At 50.5% G+C, this 13,182-nt stretch overlaps 4 protein-coding genes across 4 annotated transcripts; 2 read left to right on the forward strand and 2 right to left on the reverse strand.

The window, feature by feature from the left end:
• Positions 1-1,923: 1,923 nt before the first annotated feature.
• N7496_003936 (DEAD/DEAH box helicase) lies at positions 1,924-5,640 on the forward strand (the record flags this gene model as incomplete). Its single annotated transcript, XM_056696867.1, has 5 exons — positions 1,924-2,313; positions 2,383-4,086; positions 4,158-4,889; positions 4,935-5,441; positions 5,497-5,640. 5 exons carry the CDS (start codon positions 1,924-1,926, stop codon positions 5,638-5,640), a joined length of 3,477 nt encoding a protein of 1,158 aa, XP_056559079.1.
• Positions 5,641-7,303: 1,663 nt separating this feature from the next.
• N7496_003937 (uncharacterized protein) lies at positions 7,304-7,642 on the reverse strand (the record flags this gene model as incomplete). Its single annotated transcript, XM_056696868.1, has 2 exons — positions 7,304-7,466; positions 7,533-7,642. The coding sequence occupies 2 exons, from the start codon at positions 7,640-7,642 to the stop codon at positions 7,304-7,306; spliced, it is 273 nt and encodes a 90-aa protein (XP_056559080.1).
• A 411-nt stretch (positions 7,643-8,053) lies between these two features.
• On the forward strand, positions 8,054-10,061 carry N7496_003938 (uncharacterized protein; the record flags this gene model as incomplete). Its single annotated transcript, XM_056696869.1, has 3 exons — positions 8,054-8,236; positions 8,288-8,565; positions 8,621-10,061. 3 exons carry the CDS (start codon positions 8,054-8,056, stop codon positions 10,059-10,061), a joined length of 1,902 nt encoding a protein of 633 aa, XP_056559081.1.
• Positions 10,062-10,417: 356 nt separating this feature from the next.
• N7496_003939 (putative spindle pole body associated protein SnaD) lies at positions 10,418-13,021 on the reverse strand (the record flags this gene model as incomplete). Its single annotated transcript, XM_056696870.1, has 1 exon — positions 10,418-13,021. The coding sequence occupies one exon, from the start codon at positions 13,019-13,021 to the stop codon at positions 10,418-10,420; it is 2,604 nt and encodes an 867-aa protein (XP_056559082.1).
• Positions 13,022-13,182: the final 161 nt, after the last annotated feature.

The following is a 13,182-nucleotide window of genomic DNA, read 5'->3' on the forward strand; positions in this document are numbered from 1 at the left end:
ATGAGCATAGGGATTATTGTCGTTAAAATATTCGAGATGGGTGATAAACAAGGGTTATCACCAACTTCCAAGTCTTCCAGGTAATCTCCCCCCCATATGGCCTAGTTGGTAAGCCAGGTTGGTCGCCACCTGGTTGGCCAAGGGTGTGCCCCTGTGAAGGAAAATGAGGGGAAATATGGTTGACTGGTATCCGATGTCGAGCACAGCTCCACGGATGACCGGGCACACCCCAAGGGGGAGAGTGGCGAGCCGCTAAACCCCCCGCTCGCCGATTTCTTCTTTTAGTTTTTTCTAAGTAAATTTTTTATTTATTATATAGATGTCTCCTATATTCTATTTTATATTAGACCCTAAATAATAAAGTTTTACGCTATTATGGTGCTGTAGAGGGTGATTCTTTAGTGGGTGTGGTCCCGGAGGAGCCTTGAAAGTATGGACTTCGGCATCGTGGAATCGTGATGGAGCATTTTGGTGAAGTATATAGGGAACATCAAGGTTGGGGGTTCGATTCATGGATGAGGAGGTTTTTGTTTTCAGATGTTGTGATGTTTGCTATGTAGGCAGTTCGATATCGCTTGTCGCCTCAGGGGAACCTTATGTCATTCCTTTTCTATCTCCTAGGTCCGAGTTGACTGCAACTTTGAGCCTGTTCCACCCGCCCATCCAACTCAAGCCGGCAAAAATGGAGCCAGAGGAAGATAACGGGCTTACGAAGAGATTCTTAGTGGACCCTGACAAAATTGCTAAATATGAGATATATCAGTCACACATTACGAGCGAAGTGAATATGCTTGCACATCACTATCCCTCTCGTTTCTTAATTGGCTGGGGTCCTCGCTAACACTGCCATTACAGACAGGCTAGCAAGAAGGATGCTTCGCCTGGATTTTTTTCTTGTCGAACTCCACGATATTCGCGATGAAGACAGCCACATCCACGAATTACTAGGTGTCTCGGAATACAATGCTACGAGGGGCTACAAGCCACAACCATGGGTATGACCGCGTACCACAGATTAAGTGACGGAAACAGATGATGTGTGAGCTCCAACAGATCCCAAGCTTGTATGGTTGGCCGTATGAACTGGACAATGGAGAATAGCACTCCAGTCCCTGGAAACCCGCCGACAGTGAAGGAATCTTGATCAGTCACGGCCTATACAATGTCCTCGACGCCTTGGGAATCGTCTACCCACAAACCTTGACTCCTCGATTGATCTTAATGAAGAAAGACTAGTTGAATTCTTCTTCCCTCTTGAAGTTAAATGATGTCGTTTACCTTTAATGAGGATATGCAATCCCGGCAGACTCCAAGCGAATATGGGGTTCGGAAAGCTTTTGATATTCGTTGCCATTTGTTACCCCCGAATCTTCGAAGAAGAACTGCTCCCTAGAATAAAGCTCTTTAGCAACTGTACCACACGTCGATCAATATGGCCGTATTGGGAACATGGAGATATATTTAGTCTGTCATAATTGGTATATAAAACATTGAGAAAGAGGGTAATCCTCCAGCCAGATACCTCAACTAATTTTGGTTAGCCCAGAGTAATGGGAAGGATATTATTTTCCTGGGTTGTCACAATCAGTCCTTGTGAGCCATGTCCAAGGTAGACCTTGACCATCCGTCCCCATGGAGAGATCTACGGCATCAAGCCGAGGGAGATATAGCCATACTCAGGTATCCAAAGGCCACGAATACTGTGTAGGCGTACTGGACAGCTGTTTGTTTATCCACGATACTGCCTGGTCAGCTGGAACGCGTTGTTTGCCTAATGAAAATTTCCATTAAGCTCATTGTTTGCCTTTTATTTACTAGCCTGCCTGCTTATTCGGGACTCGCTTCTCGCATCTGTCGGGCATGAAAAGATCTCCTCCACCCGCTCTTCCATACCCAAATCCATCATCATCATCATCATTCACCATGTCAAACGTCAATAGTGCCTGGACTACGGACCCTCCCGTCTACGGAGCGGGTAACGTTCCGGATCTTGACTGGGATTACGACAACTTTGGGCCCAATCCTAAGGGGTTTGTTGCTGTCACATGCTCGATTCGTCTAGACGATGGCAGAATCTACACCGTACAGGAAGGAGTCAATATTCCTGGCTGTGCCCGTGGATCTCGCGTGGACTTGTCCCACGTTGTCCGACTCGACAAGGCCCCATACTCGGAGATTCTCATCAATGCCGTATTTGATCGTGGTGAAGGCCTTCGAGACAGTCGCCTCGGTCGTGTGAGTGGATCCATCATGTTGACACCCAATGAGGTTGCGAGTGTTACCTGGAAGGAGGTTACTTGGCTTCAAGACCAGGTAAGTTATTCATCGCCGCCTTCTCTCCAAAGACATGTACAGCTAATTACTTCATTCCTTCAATATTAGATCCAGCCTCGACAGAACATGACCTTCACCGAGCAGGTTAGTCGAAAGGGCGAGGGCGACAAAGTGATCTATGAGAGGTCTATGGTGGAAAAGATCAAAGACTGTGAAGCAGACATCAAGGCTCAACGCCTCTTCGCCCTCCGCTACACTTTCAAGGAAGATATTGTGCACAAGGGAACCAGAATCTTTGGCCCTGTGGATCTCGGCGATCAAGGAGACTTTATAAGAGAGCTCCGTGACGGTATCGTTGAATCCCGTGGCGTCACTTTGTTGATGACTGGTAGTCGTGACACTGTCCGAGAACATTACGTGCAAATCGCCAACAATGTCATGTCCGACCACGGTATCTACCCATATGCGATGTCCACTGGAAAGAACCCAAAGATCCCGACTTACTCTGCACCTCAGCACCGAGAGAAAGATATCCGTTATTGGTGCAAGCAATCGTTCCCTGATTGGTTCAACTACATCGAGGGGATTGGGCGTGGCATGACAGCGCAACATGAGCACGACGTCGCTGAACAGGTTGTGTTGCGTACTCAACCTGTCGAGATGATCTTGCTGCGAGTTCCAGGTTCCGACGACCCCACCAGGCTTCTTGGTTTGATGAAGTTCCCACACGGTGCCCCTGTCCTTCGCGCCGGTCAGTGTGGCAGACTTATCCTTGACCAGGATGCCATACCTGACACGGAAAACGACGGCGACAACAGCGGCGACAACAACGGCGACAACAACGGCGACAACAACGGCGACAACAACGGCGACAACAACGGCGACAACAACGGCGACAACAACGGCGACAACAACGGCGACAACAACGGCGACAACAACGGCGACAACAACGGCGATGTCGACGAGGACGCCGACAAGCACAGTGAAACGGATAGCGACAGCGGTGGCGAAGAGGAAAAGCAAGAAGATATTCGCCGTCGTTATGAGCCTGCCGATGTTCTGAATCCACATTTTGATCGTTCATCGGTGTTGAACTCGACTGCTACTAACGCCGCTCGCCCTGGTGCTGCCGAACCTCCCAAGATCCCCCGTGCCAAAAGATGGTTCTTCAAGGTGGTCGAGAAAGCCTGGTTTGCACCCGGTGGCTTTTCGACTGTCCTCGTTGTTCGTCCTCGTGATCCAGACACTGGTGAAGTTGTCAACATGGGCCCGGACCTGGAGCCAGAGATTCATGACGTCCAAGATATGGATGACGAGAACATGCCTCGATACTTTGAGAGGCAAGACACATTCGGGGCAATGGTTGACGTGAATTTCAAAGACCGCCAATATAAGGCGTTCACACATGCCTCTCACAGACTTTCCGCGATTCGATACCAATCCCCTGATATTTGGCATAGTCTGCAGTTGAACAACTATGAAAACCTGCCTGAAACCGATATGTATCGCACTCTCGATCACGGCGAGGTTGAAATGGGCCCTATCCTCGACTCACTCAACGCCCAGCAGCAAGATGCACTCCTGCGTATGCGCCACATGCCTGGAAAGATTATTGCAGTGACCGGACCTCCTGGGAGTGGCAAGACCAAGTTTATGCTGATGTCAGCCATGCCCCTTCTGCAGTCACGCAACGTCGAGTCGGAAGAGCCTCACAGGGTCTTGTTTGCCTGCCCTAGCAACTTGACGGCAAACGAGCTTTACAAGAAGGCCGAACCGTTGACACAGGAGTATGCTAAGCGAAAAGACGGCACAGTGCCAATCGGGGCTCGCATCTATGCTACTTGAACCGAGTGGAAGGTATCTCGTCTACCTGCGCAGGCAAGCCGCAACGAGCGACGGCAGCGGATGAGGAAGGACTTGACCAGACCGAGCAAGATAACATGCTTGCCGCTATCCAAACCGCAAATTTGTCCTCGCACGAACTAATGGTCGCCATGTTCTACATCCGAGAGGTTCTTACGGCGACTGGTATCCAGGATAGACGTTTGACATCCGTGGGGAGTAGCCTGGGTCACCGCATGCTTCAATACTCTGGAATCATCCCCGAGGCATGGAGTGAGCCCGATCAACCCAAATGCAAGGCCTTCCGCTCGCTCATTGATCAGTACAGCACAGGAGTCAATTTCACTCGTGACATGTGGATCGCTTTCAGACAGACATTCAAGGATCTCCTGGACACAACACTGAGTCGTATGGACTTTTTGATCGGCACTGTCATGGGTCTCTCACAACACTTCGTCGCCAAGAACTTCCGTGCCGATATGATCTATTTCGAGGAAGCAGGGCAGTTACTTGAGGGCCACTTATGGTGGCTCTACGGAGAGTATCCGGACGCTGGATTCATGCATGTTGGCGACACGCACCAAACCAAGCCCATCGTGACTTCGACGCTGCAAGAGAACCCTTGGATGAAGCAGATGAGAATTTCGCACCTCGCTCGTCTCGTTGCCAATGGTATAACTGTTGGCGACTTCACCGTGCAATATCGTTCTCACCCGAATATTGCCATGATCTCCTTCGCCTTTGAAGGGGGTCGTGTAGAAACCGCGCACAGGGTTGGAAATAACGTCAACACTCGGGCAAAGTTTATTCGACAATAGAACAACAAGTACCTTTCTTGCCGTTCAAACGCCGTCTTCATCAATTTGAAGAGAACCCACGCGAAAGTGCAGAACACCGGATCCCAGTACAACCCAGCTCATGCACAGGTTGCTGTCGAGCTTGCTCGATGGCTCCTTGAGAGTCCCGGCAAGGAACTCAGTGCCAACGACATTGCGATAATTGTGCCATATGAAGCTCAAAGAACTCTGGTCGCCAACGTGTTGACACTGGTCCACAAGAAGCACCCAGATCTCGGTGTCGATCGTATGCACGTGGGCACGGTGGATAAATTCCAAGGGCAGCAATTCCCTGTGGTTATCTATGACACTACGGTGACTGGAAAGATCGGGTTCACAGACGAACCAGGCCGATTAAATTGCGCTTTGACCAGAGCCCAAGATGGACTTTTCGTGATCGGTAATATGTTCAAATTGACGGACACCAAAGATGACAGGCCCCATATCTTTCTGCAGCGTGTGTTGCACTGTTTCATTGAGCGGAAATGGGTTCGTGTCAAGTCTCGACTACAGCACATTGTTGACAATTGCAATGAAATGGAAGGTGGACGAAGACTTTGATGTCGATCATACTGAGACGCAATCTGTCGCATCAGCCGCTCAGCAAAGTGAGACAATCAACCCATCCAGTCTGGGAGATCCATTGGACTATGTCCCACCCCCGGATTGGATGAGTCTACTCTATTGATCTTCCCATGACATCCTGTTGATTTGTATGTATTATTCTGCACTGAGTATGATCTGAGAGGAAGGAAACACAAGAGGAGGATAACAACAAAAACCCAAAAAGGTCAAAATAGACAAAACAAATAAAAAAAGGGGGTTTAGGCCCTAAGAAAATCTTCTACTCTTGTGATTGTAATTGTCCCAATAGCTAAGGTTAGCTCTCATATGAAGTCACAGGGCAACTATGAGCACTACGGTGCTTCAGAGATTTCATGTTGCATGGATTTATGCCGTAATACGGCTAGACTGGGCAAGCATGCTACACGGGCGACATTGTTATTGCAAACGGTCATTCATACTTTGACTTTATATCTGTGATTAAGCTCTCTAGTTGACCAATTGCGAATGTTATCTTATTGTATTATTAAAAACCTCCAGACATAATCAAATCCTAAGACTGAAGTAGAGATGGCAAGGAAACATGGACGTGCACCGGATTGATTTGCTCGTTTGAGTGGGATTTTAGTAATGGTAGAGGCCGGAGAGCTCGATTCGGATTCAGGTAGTTGAACGGGAAGCACAGACATGACGAGAGTAGTCAAAGGGTAAATATAACATGTTGGATCAGGATGTGGTGAGTATTTCCACTAGAAAGGACACGCCTAGAAGCTGTTCTATACTCGATATCAACTGGACCCAGAATCTTGTACCAACGGCGGCGGCTTGAATAGGCGGCTCTGACGAAGATGATGGGATGCACACTAGTTCAAAGCTGTCTATAGCAGTAAAAACTCTCGATGCAAACAGTGGAGGAGAAATTAGAAATCGTCCAAGGTTGGAGATTTTCGTCATTGGGAGCTTTCTTGCGTATACTTGCACATCTATCGGGCTGGGTCGCAAGCTGAAGCTGGAAGCTCGCGGTGATCCATCACATAGATTCTGCGTTGTTGCTACTCGTACAGCAAACCGGACATGATTAGGATAAACCCGCTCTACTCTTTGCAGTATTCCGCGAATAAATTTTGGAGAGAGTCGGTTGATCAAAATCCCAAAAAATACTTCTCAAGCCCTCTGGGGAAGCTGTTCAAACAGACTTGGTTTTAGGGAGATCTGTGACATCTTCATCTCATATCGGAGAGTTGAGCTTGTGTTACTCCAAAGGAAGCTCACAGGTCTGGAATGATTAGTGGGCGAAATGATAATCGAAAGGATGGGAGAAGGCTTGATAGATTGGGTGGTCACAACATATGTAAGTTTATTCTCCCGTTTGTTCTCGTTTCTTTTCACAGATTCTAGATCTTTGCTCCGTGTATAACTTGGACCAAGTGTTCGAATCTAACTTTGGCTTGTGACAGTTCAATGACAAATGTGGAATGTCGGTTGTAGACACATCAACTGATACGTCGATGTGGCCGGACCACATCGGGCTCCAGCGTGCTCTGGAAGACGAGTGAACCACTTGAAGTTGAAAGACATAACATTCATGTGTAAGATTGAATCAGTCAAATATGAAGACTCCTGGATGCTCGAGTTCGTCCTTGCTGTTCCCAGGGTGTATCCCCTTCGGGTCACGTGAGTGTCTGTACATCGAAGTCGTGCCTACCCAGTGCGATCTTTCAGCAAGCCATACAGGAACTCTTCCAGTACGCCCATGATATCTTGAATCCAAATTGAATATGTTGTATCTAGTGCCTCTGGATGCACCGGTGAATAGAGTAATATCCGAAGGAGTGTTGGAGAAGGAGAGCGGATCGAGTTGACCACACGTCATCGAGGGGTCCAGTTGACACTCCCTGTCGTGCCTGTCGGCAGCCAACGCTCGCAGCTGCGCCTCCGTCGAGGGCGATCCTGTCAATGATGTATTACCATCTGATTTAATGCATGGGGTGCGATTCCTCAAATTCTCCGAAATACCGATTTGCAAGGATGGCCGAGTTCTGACGATGAGCCAATGCAGCTCCAAGGGTGGGGATGGCATCGGCGTCCACCAAACACATCCCTGCTTGACCTGTGAACTCCTCCATTGTGACATTCCAGACGATCAGCAGCTGGGAAATTTATGCCCGCTGGTCACTCCAGTCATTGGACTCCGCAAAGGCCATGTTCGCGGCTGGGATTCTTGCCATGCCAGACTCCTCGGCTGGCACATTCCACCCCTCCACATCCAGGCGCGTCGACGCGTTCACCGTCTATGTGCGAGGGGAATCGAGTCCTTCTTTTAGTCTCTGTCAGTTCTCGTGTCGCTAGACGTTGTCTCGCAACCAGCTGATAACTCTACCACGGGCTCGGGTCGAGACCAGACGTTTGTCGTCCTTCTATCCTCCGCTACGCGACAACCACCTGTATAGTGCACCAAATCTTGCACTCCTCGCCCTCGATATTCAAGCCTTGTCTGCGACGCTGCAGAGCAGCTCGTGCACTTCAGCAACGCAATTATGGCTACCGGATTCTCCCCCACGCCTCGAAAGGAGGGCACTTGGACAAAGTTGGTGATATTCGTTTCGCTATATTGCTTGATCCTTGAGTCTATAGTTGGACTAGTCCTTGTCTTCTATCTCTACGGTAACCACTGGGTTGATTCGAAGATGACTCTGAGTTTAATTCTATGCATGGTCTCCGTACGTATCCATACTGGAGTTGACGCATCCGTTTACTAACCTCTCTGATAGTCATTTCTTACTATCCCGCTGGTCTCTCTCCAGAGTTTGGTCGCCTGGCAATATAATAAAATTGGAGGATTTGGGGAACAGAAAACAGTCCTCCATAATATCTGCACATACTTCTTCCGACTGGATCTCATGCTATGGCTTGGTACGAGTGTCACTGGTTTGATTGTGGCCGCTCAGCAAGTTTCATGTCTGCCGGCTGGAACCGATGCTAGCTACTGGAAAGTCGGCACCAGTTGCATTTTTCACCGATCATCGGTCATTGTATCCGTGGTTTCATTGTATGTTCCCCAGCTAGGGTCATTTTTGACTCATCTCTAACTAGTATGTTTCTAGGATTACGGTCTGCACCATGTACTGCGCACGAGAGCTTTGCGATCGCCCATACGATGTGTCTATCATCGGGATCTATAAGCGCTCCCAAGCTCTTCGTAACGGCAGCGTTTTCTCAGGTCATAGCTGGGATAGTGACGAAACTCTGAAGAACGAGATCTTGAATCTTTGCCGCCAACACGATGGAAAAGCCGGCGAGGAACCGTGGTTCTTTGACCCCTTGGCCGATAAAGTGAACTGCCACCCCAGTATCCGTCACCCTGCGCCCGTTCGTCTGCGTCCTCAGCTTCGAGTTAATACGAATCCCGGCTCTGAATACGGAGAGATTGCCTCGGGAACGACAGTGTCGCCAGATGGCTCCCTGTCTCGCCTCTCACCTGGTGGCCAGACAGTCGTGAGCGACATTTGTCCGATATCGCGTACTTCAACGGTCATGACATCGCAAACCGCCTGCGAACCACGAACACTGATGTCCGATTTTCCCATTCCAAAGGTCCCGGCAATTCCAACACAGTATACGACAAATCACAAGAGGGGAAAGTCGTCGCTATCCTCTTTCAGACGATTCCTTCCAAAGTCATTTCCACTCTCCTTGCCACTATCATCGGATCCCCAGATCCTAGCCCTTTCCGACCCCAATGCAGCATCAGACGTCGAGAAGCAAGTCGTGTCGCCATCTCCTTCTAGCAAGAACATCGCTGCGATAGCCGCAGATGCTCCAGCCAGCAAGCCCCAAGGATCGACCATCTCTAGCACGACTCAAACGTCTCCCACTTCAGCGAAGCCGATAGGTACTAAAATGGAAGGTCGCGCTCGTACAATGACCATGAACTCCGCCGATGCACCAGAGGTCGTCATGCCCGCAGAGCCTGCCAGAGTCCGCCGATCGCAGACAGCATCCCTAGCTCAACCAACAATGTCTATCCACCACCCACACCACCCTCACTATGTCCCTAGACCGGCAATGCCTCCCCTTCCACGAAAATATTCTTCGTCCTGTCGCCAGAACTCCGCCGTTCTCCCAGTACACGTTGAGCCGCAACGCCGAAAAACGTCCCGTCAAACCCACGCAGTGCCATACCCAATCCGCAGCAGCTCCCATTCATTTGATAAGCATCACATGCCTCGACACACCCAGACCCAGCGCCATGCCAATTGGTACCCACAACCTCCACGCTGGCCCAACCAACAAGTCTACGACCCTAGCCGCTCAGTGCCTAACCTGCCGCGTCGCAGCGACGTTGAGATTATCTATCCGAGTACCCGTCGGCCGCGTAGCAATACGCACGGTGGTCCTCTAAGCTGCATCATGGAGTCTGGCTCGGTTCCACAGGTGTCTATTGATGACAGCAAGGTCGGTGCTGCGGCTTCGGAGGCGAAGCGCAATCAGATTGACCAAACGACTTATCGTGGTGCGAATCGAACCAGTCTGGGATTTTACTAGTGCGTTACCTGTCTCATTGTCTGCTGGTCGGACTTGATTTTGCTTCTCAGTTACGTTTAGCTTGATATTGTATTTTGAGGTCGGAAGAGGGAATTGTCTGGAGGGGTTTAGAGGAATGGATCGGGATTCTTTGATACCTACTAGTTAAGCTTCGATACCAGAAATGAATATTATTTCTTGAACACATTACGAAGAAAGGTTGAAAGTTGAAAAGTCGAATCTCAATTTGGCTAGAACCGTGCATGATGTGAAAACGCCGTAACCAGAGCGGCCAGTCCAAACCAATGAATGCCCCTAGATCCGTCCACCCGTAATGCAAAGCTAAAACACGACAAAACACCAACAAGTCCGACCCGTTATACCTTCTTATCCCCCGTCCTAGATCGCTGCTTCTGAGAATACTTGTATTTGTACGCCTGTCCCTGCTTGACATCCGCATCATCCCCATCCCGTCGACGTCTCTCCTTCCCATCAGCCAAAGGACCAGGACCCTTGCCCATCTCTTTCTCACCCCAATACATCATAAGAGCCTTGGCCATGCGGTCACGCTCTTTGAGAAGAAGATCAACACGACGCTCCCATTCACGTTCCCGCTTATCCACAGACAACGCGATACGCTCATCCATAGCTGTGGCAGTCTCATCCTTAGCGGCAATGACACCCTCCAGACGTCTGATTTCAGACTTGAATGTCTTGCGCAGTTGTGATTCTTGCGTTGCGATCGAAGTACGGATGGTTGTGAGTTCTGTGCGGATTTCTCCTTCTCGCTGTTCGGCGGATGTGAGGAGATTTCGGATTTTACGCATTGATTCGGCGTGGGAGGAGCGGAGGGTGGAGATGGCTGTGGAGTGGGCGGTTTGCAGGCTGCGAATCTGGGCTTGGTGGGTTGCTTCCAATTCTGCTGTCCTTGCGGAGTCTGCGTGGTCGGCGCTGCGAGTCCGAGGTGGTGAAGGAGGGGGGCTTGGAGGTTGACCGAGGGCTTCTTCTTGGAGACGAGCAATGGTCTCGAGAGATTCAGCGTGCTCCTCTTGTGTGCGTGTCAACTCATGTTGAGTGTTGTTAAGATTGGAGGTGAGCTCTTCCACCCGTGTGGCATGGCGCAAGTTCTCCTTTTCGAGTGCCTTGATCAGGTTCTGTGTCTCTGAGAGCTGTTCGCGAAGCTGGCGAGCCTCGGCATCCGCAGCTTTCTGCGACGCAGTGGCTTCTTGCAGCTCTTGCTGAAGCTTGGCAATTTCCTGTCCCAGCTGTTGCACATCACCATCATCAAATGACCTTTCCTTTGGAGGAGATCCGATTCGTGGTGTTGGGTCCTCGCCGCCGAGATCTTTGATCAGATCAAGGATCTCGCTGTATGTGCTGCGACTACCGATGGGCAGATCTGCTGCTACGGCTTTCAGGGCACTTTCTTGTGCTTCCACCTGTGACTGGGCACGGGTGAGATCTGCCTCGAGGGAGTGATTCCTCTCCTCAAGCGGACCGCTCTTCGTCTCCAAAGCAGTCAGACGATCTTCGAGCGTCTCATAATCTCTGTTGACGCGCTCGAGTTCGGTCTCCAGCCTCTCGTTTTCCAGTGCTTGATAGTCCATATCACCCTTGAGTCTGTCAATCTCAGAGTTCTTCTCATGGAGTTGGACCTCCTTGGCCCGGGTGACTTCTTTGAGCTTGGTCATGGTCTCTTCCAAAGTTTCATCGCGCTTCTTCAGTTGTTCTTGAGTGAGATGCAGTTGTTGTCGCAGGTGGGAAATTGTCTCCAACCGCTCGGCATCTAGCGAGCTCTGGGAGTCCCTGTCTTGCAGTTGTTTTTGCATGTCTCGAATTTGTTGTTCCACGGCTCCGAAGTCCGGTTGGCTTGCCGTGGATTGCTGGAGCAGCTTCTCCCGTTGATCGTTTTGCCGCTGGAGAGCCTCTATTTGCTCACGAAGTTTCGCTTCATCTCCACTCCTCGCAGAAATCTCGTCCAACTGCTCATTCTTGAGCTGTAGCTCAGCCTGCAGGTGTCGGATCTGCTCTACAGCTGAGACGGCCTCGAGTACGCGCTTGCGATTTTTATGCAGCTGCTCATCCCGATTCTGGACTTCCTCCTCTAGCTCAATGATACGCTGGTGCAGGCGCTGTTCCAAGTTGTCTGCCTCGTTATCCGAAGTTATCGACAGTTTGCGCTCGGATGGTGATGCCATGGCAGAAAGCTCATCATGTGGATCCTCTTCGATATCTTCTAGTTGTGTCGTATCCCTTGCAAGCGCGCTGTTTCTGTGCAAGAAATGCGACGGTGTAGACATGTCGACTGGAGGCCCGAATTCGCTGATTTCGCCCGCTTCCACATCTTCTTCAACGGCCGCTTGTCTCGACCTCGTAGATTTGTATCGTGATGCTGACCCCGGCAGCTCACTGCTATCATTGACCCGGCTTTTTCTGACGCTCGACATTCCCTCGCCCATCAAGTATCTCTCCATGTTTGCGGTAAAGTCTTCGGGCCCGCCCACATCGGAGAGCTTGTCTTGCTCGCCGTCCTTTGTCTCCGGGAGTGGTGGTCCATCCTTGCCATCTAGGAACTTGCTGCTTGGGAATGCGCTAAAGTCGAGGGTGTAATCGGCGAGGCGAGCGTCCAAGTCGGAACCGCTAGGGCTTCCCGGAGTTGAAGGGCGGGACAATTCCTCCAGCTGATCCTCGTGGTGCGATTGGTGATCGCTTGGATGCGCATCATCTTCATCGTCATCGTCTTGGTGAGGGTCAAAATGCTCAGAGGCCGGACTCTCGGGGCGTGGTGGTGACCGCGGTGACTGTGGCGACTGGGGTGAATGTGGTAATTGCGGCGACTGCGGGGATTGCGGTGCTTCCGTGGCTGGGCTAGAGGGCTGCTGCGGTGGGGAAGAAGGCATAAAAAGGGGCGTCACAAGTGTGGACTGCCCGATAGTATCGTGGGACGTCGGGAACGGCGACGTGTAGCCCGTGTTTGCCATGATCGCCACGCGTAGCGGGATGCAAGATGGGTCGGAGCGCTACGCGCACGATAGGACGCGAGGAGAGACCAGGTGTCTGTACGGGTTCTGTCGGCCAGGTCAGACTCTATACCATCGAGGCTGTCATGTATAGATAAAGAGGTAACAATAGCGATCGCAAA

Source organism: Penicillium cataractarum (genome assembly GCF_028827025.1).
Source record: "Penicillium cataractarum strain IBT 29864 chromosome Unknown utg000002l, whole genome shotgun sequence".
In the NCBI taxonomy this organism is placed as follows: domain Eukaryota; kingdom Fungi; phylum Ascomycota; class Eurotiomycetes; order Eurotiales; family Aspergillaceae; genus Penicillium; species Penicillium cataractarum.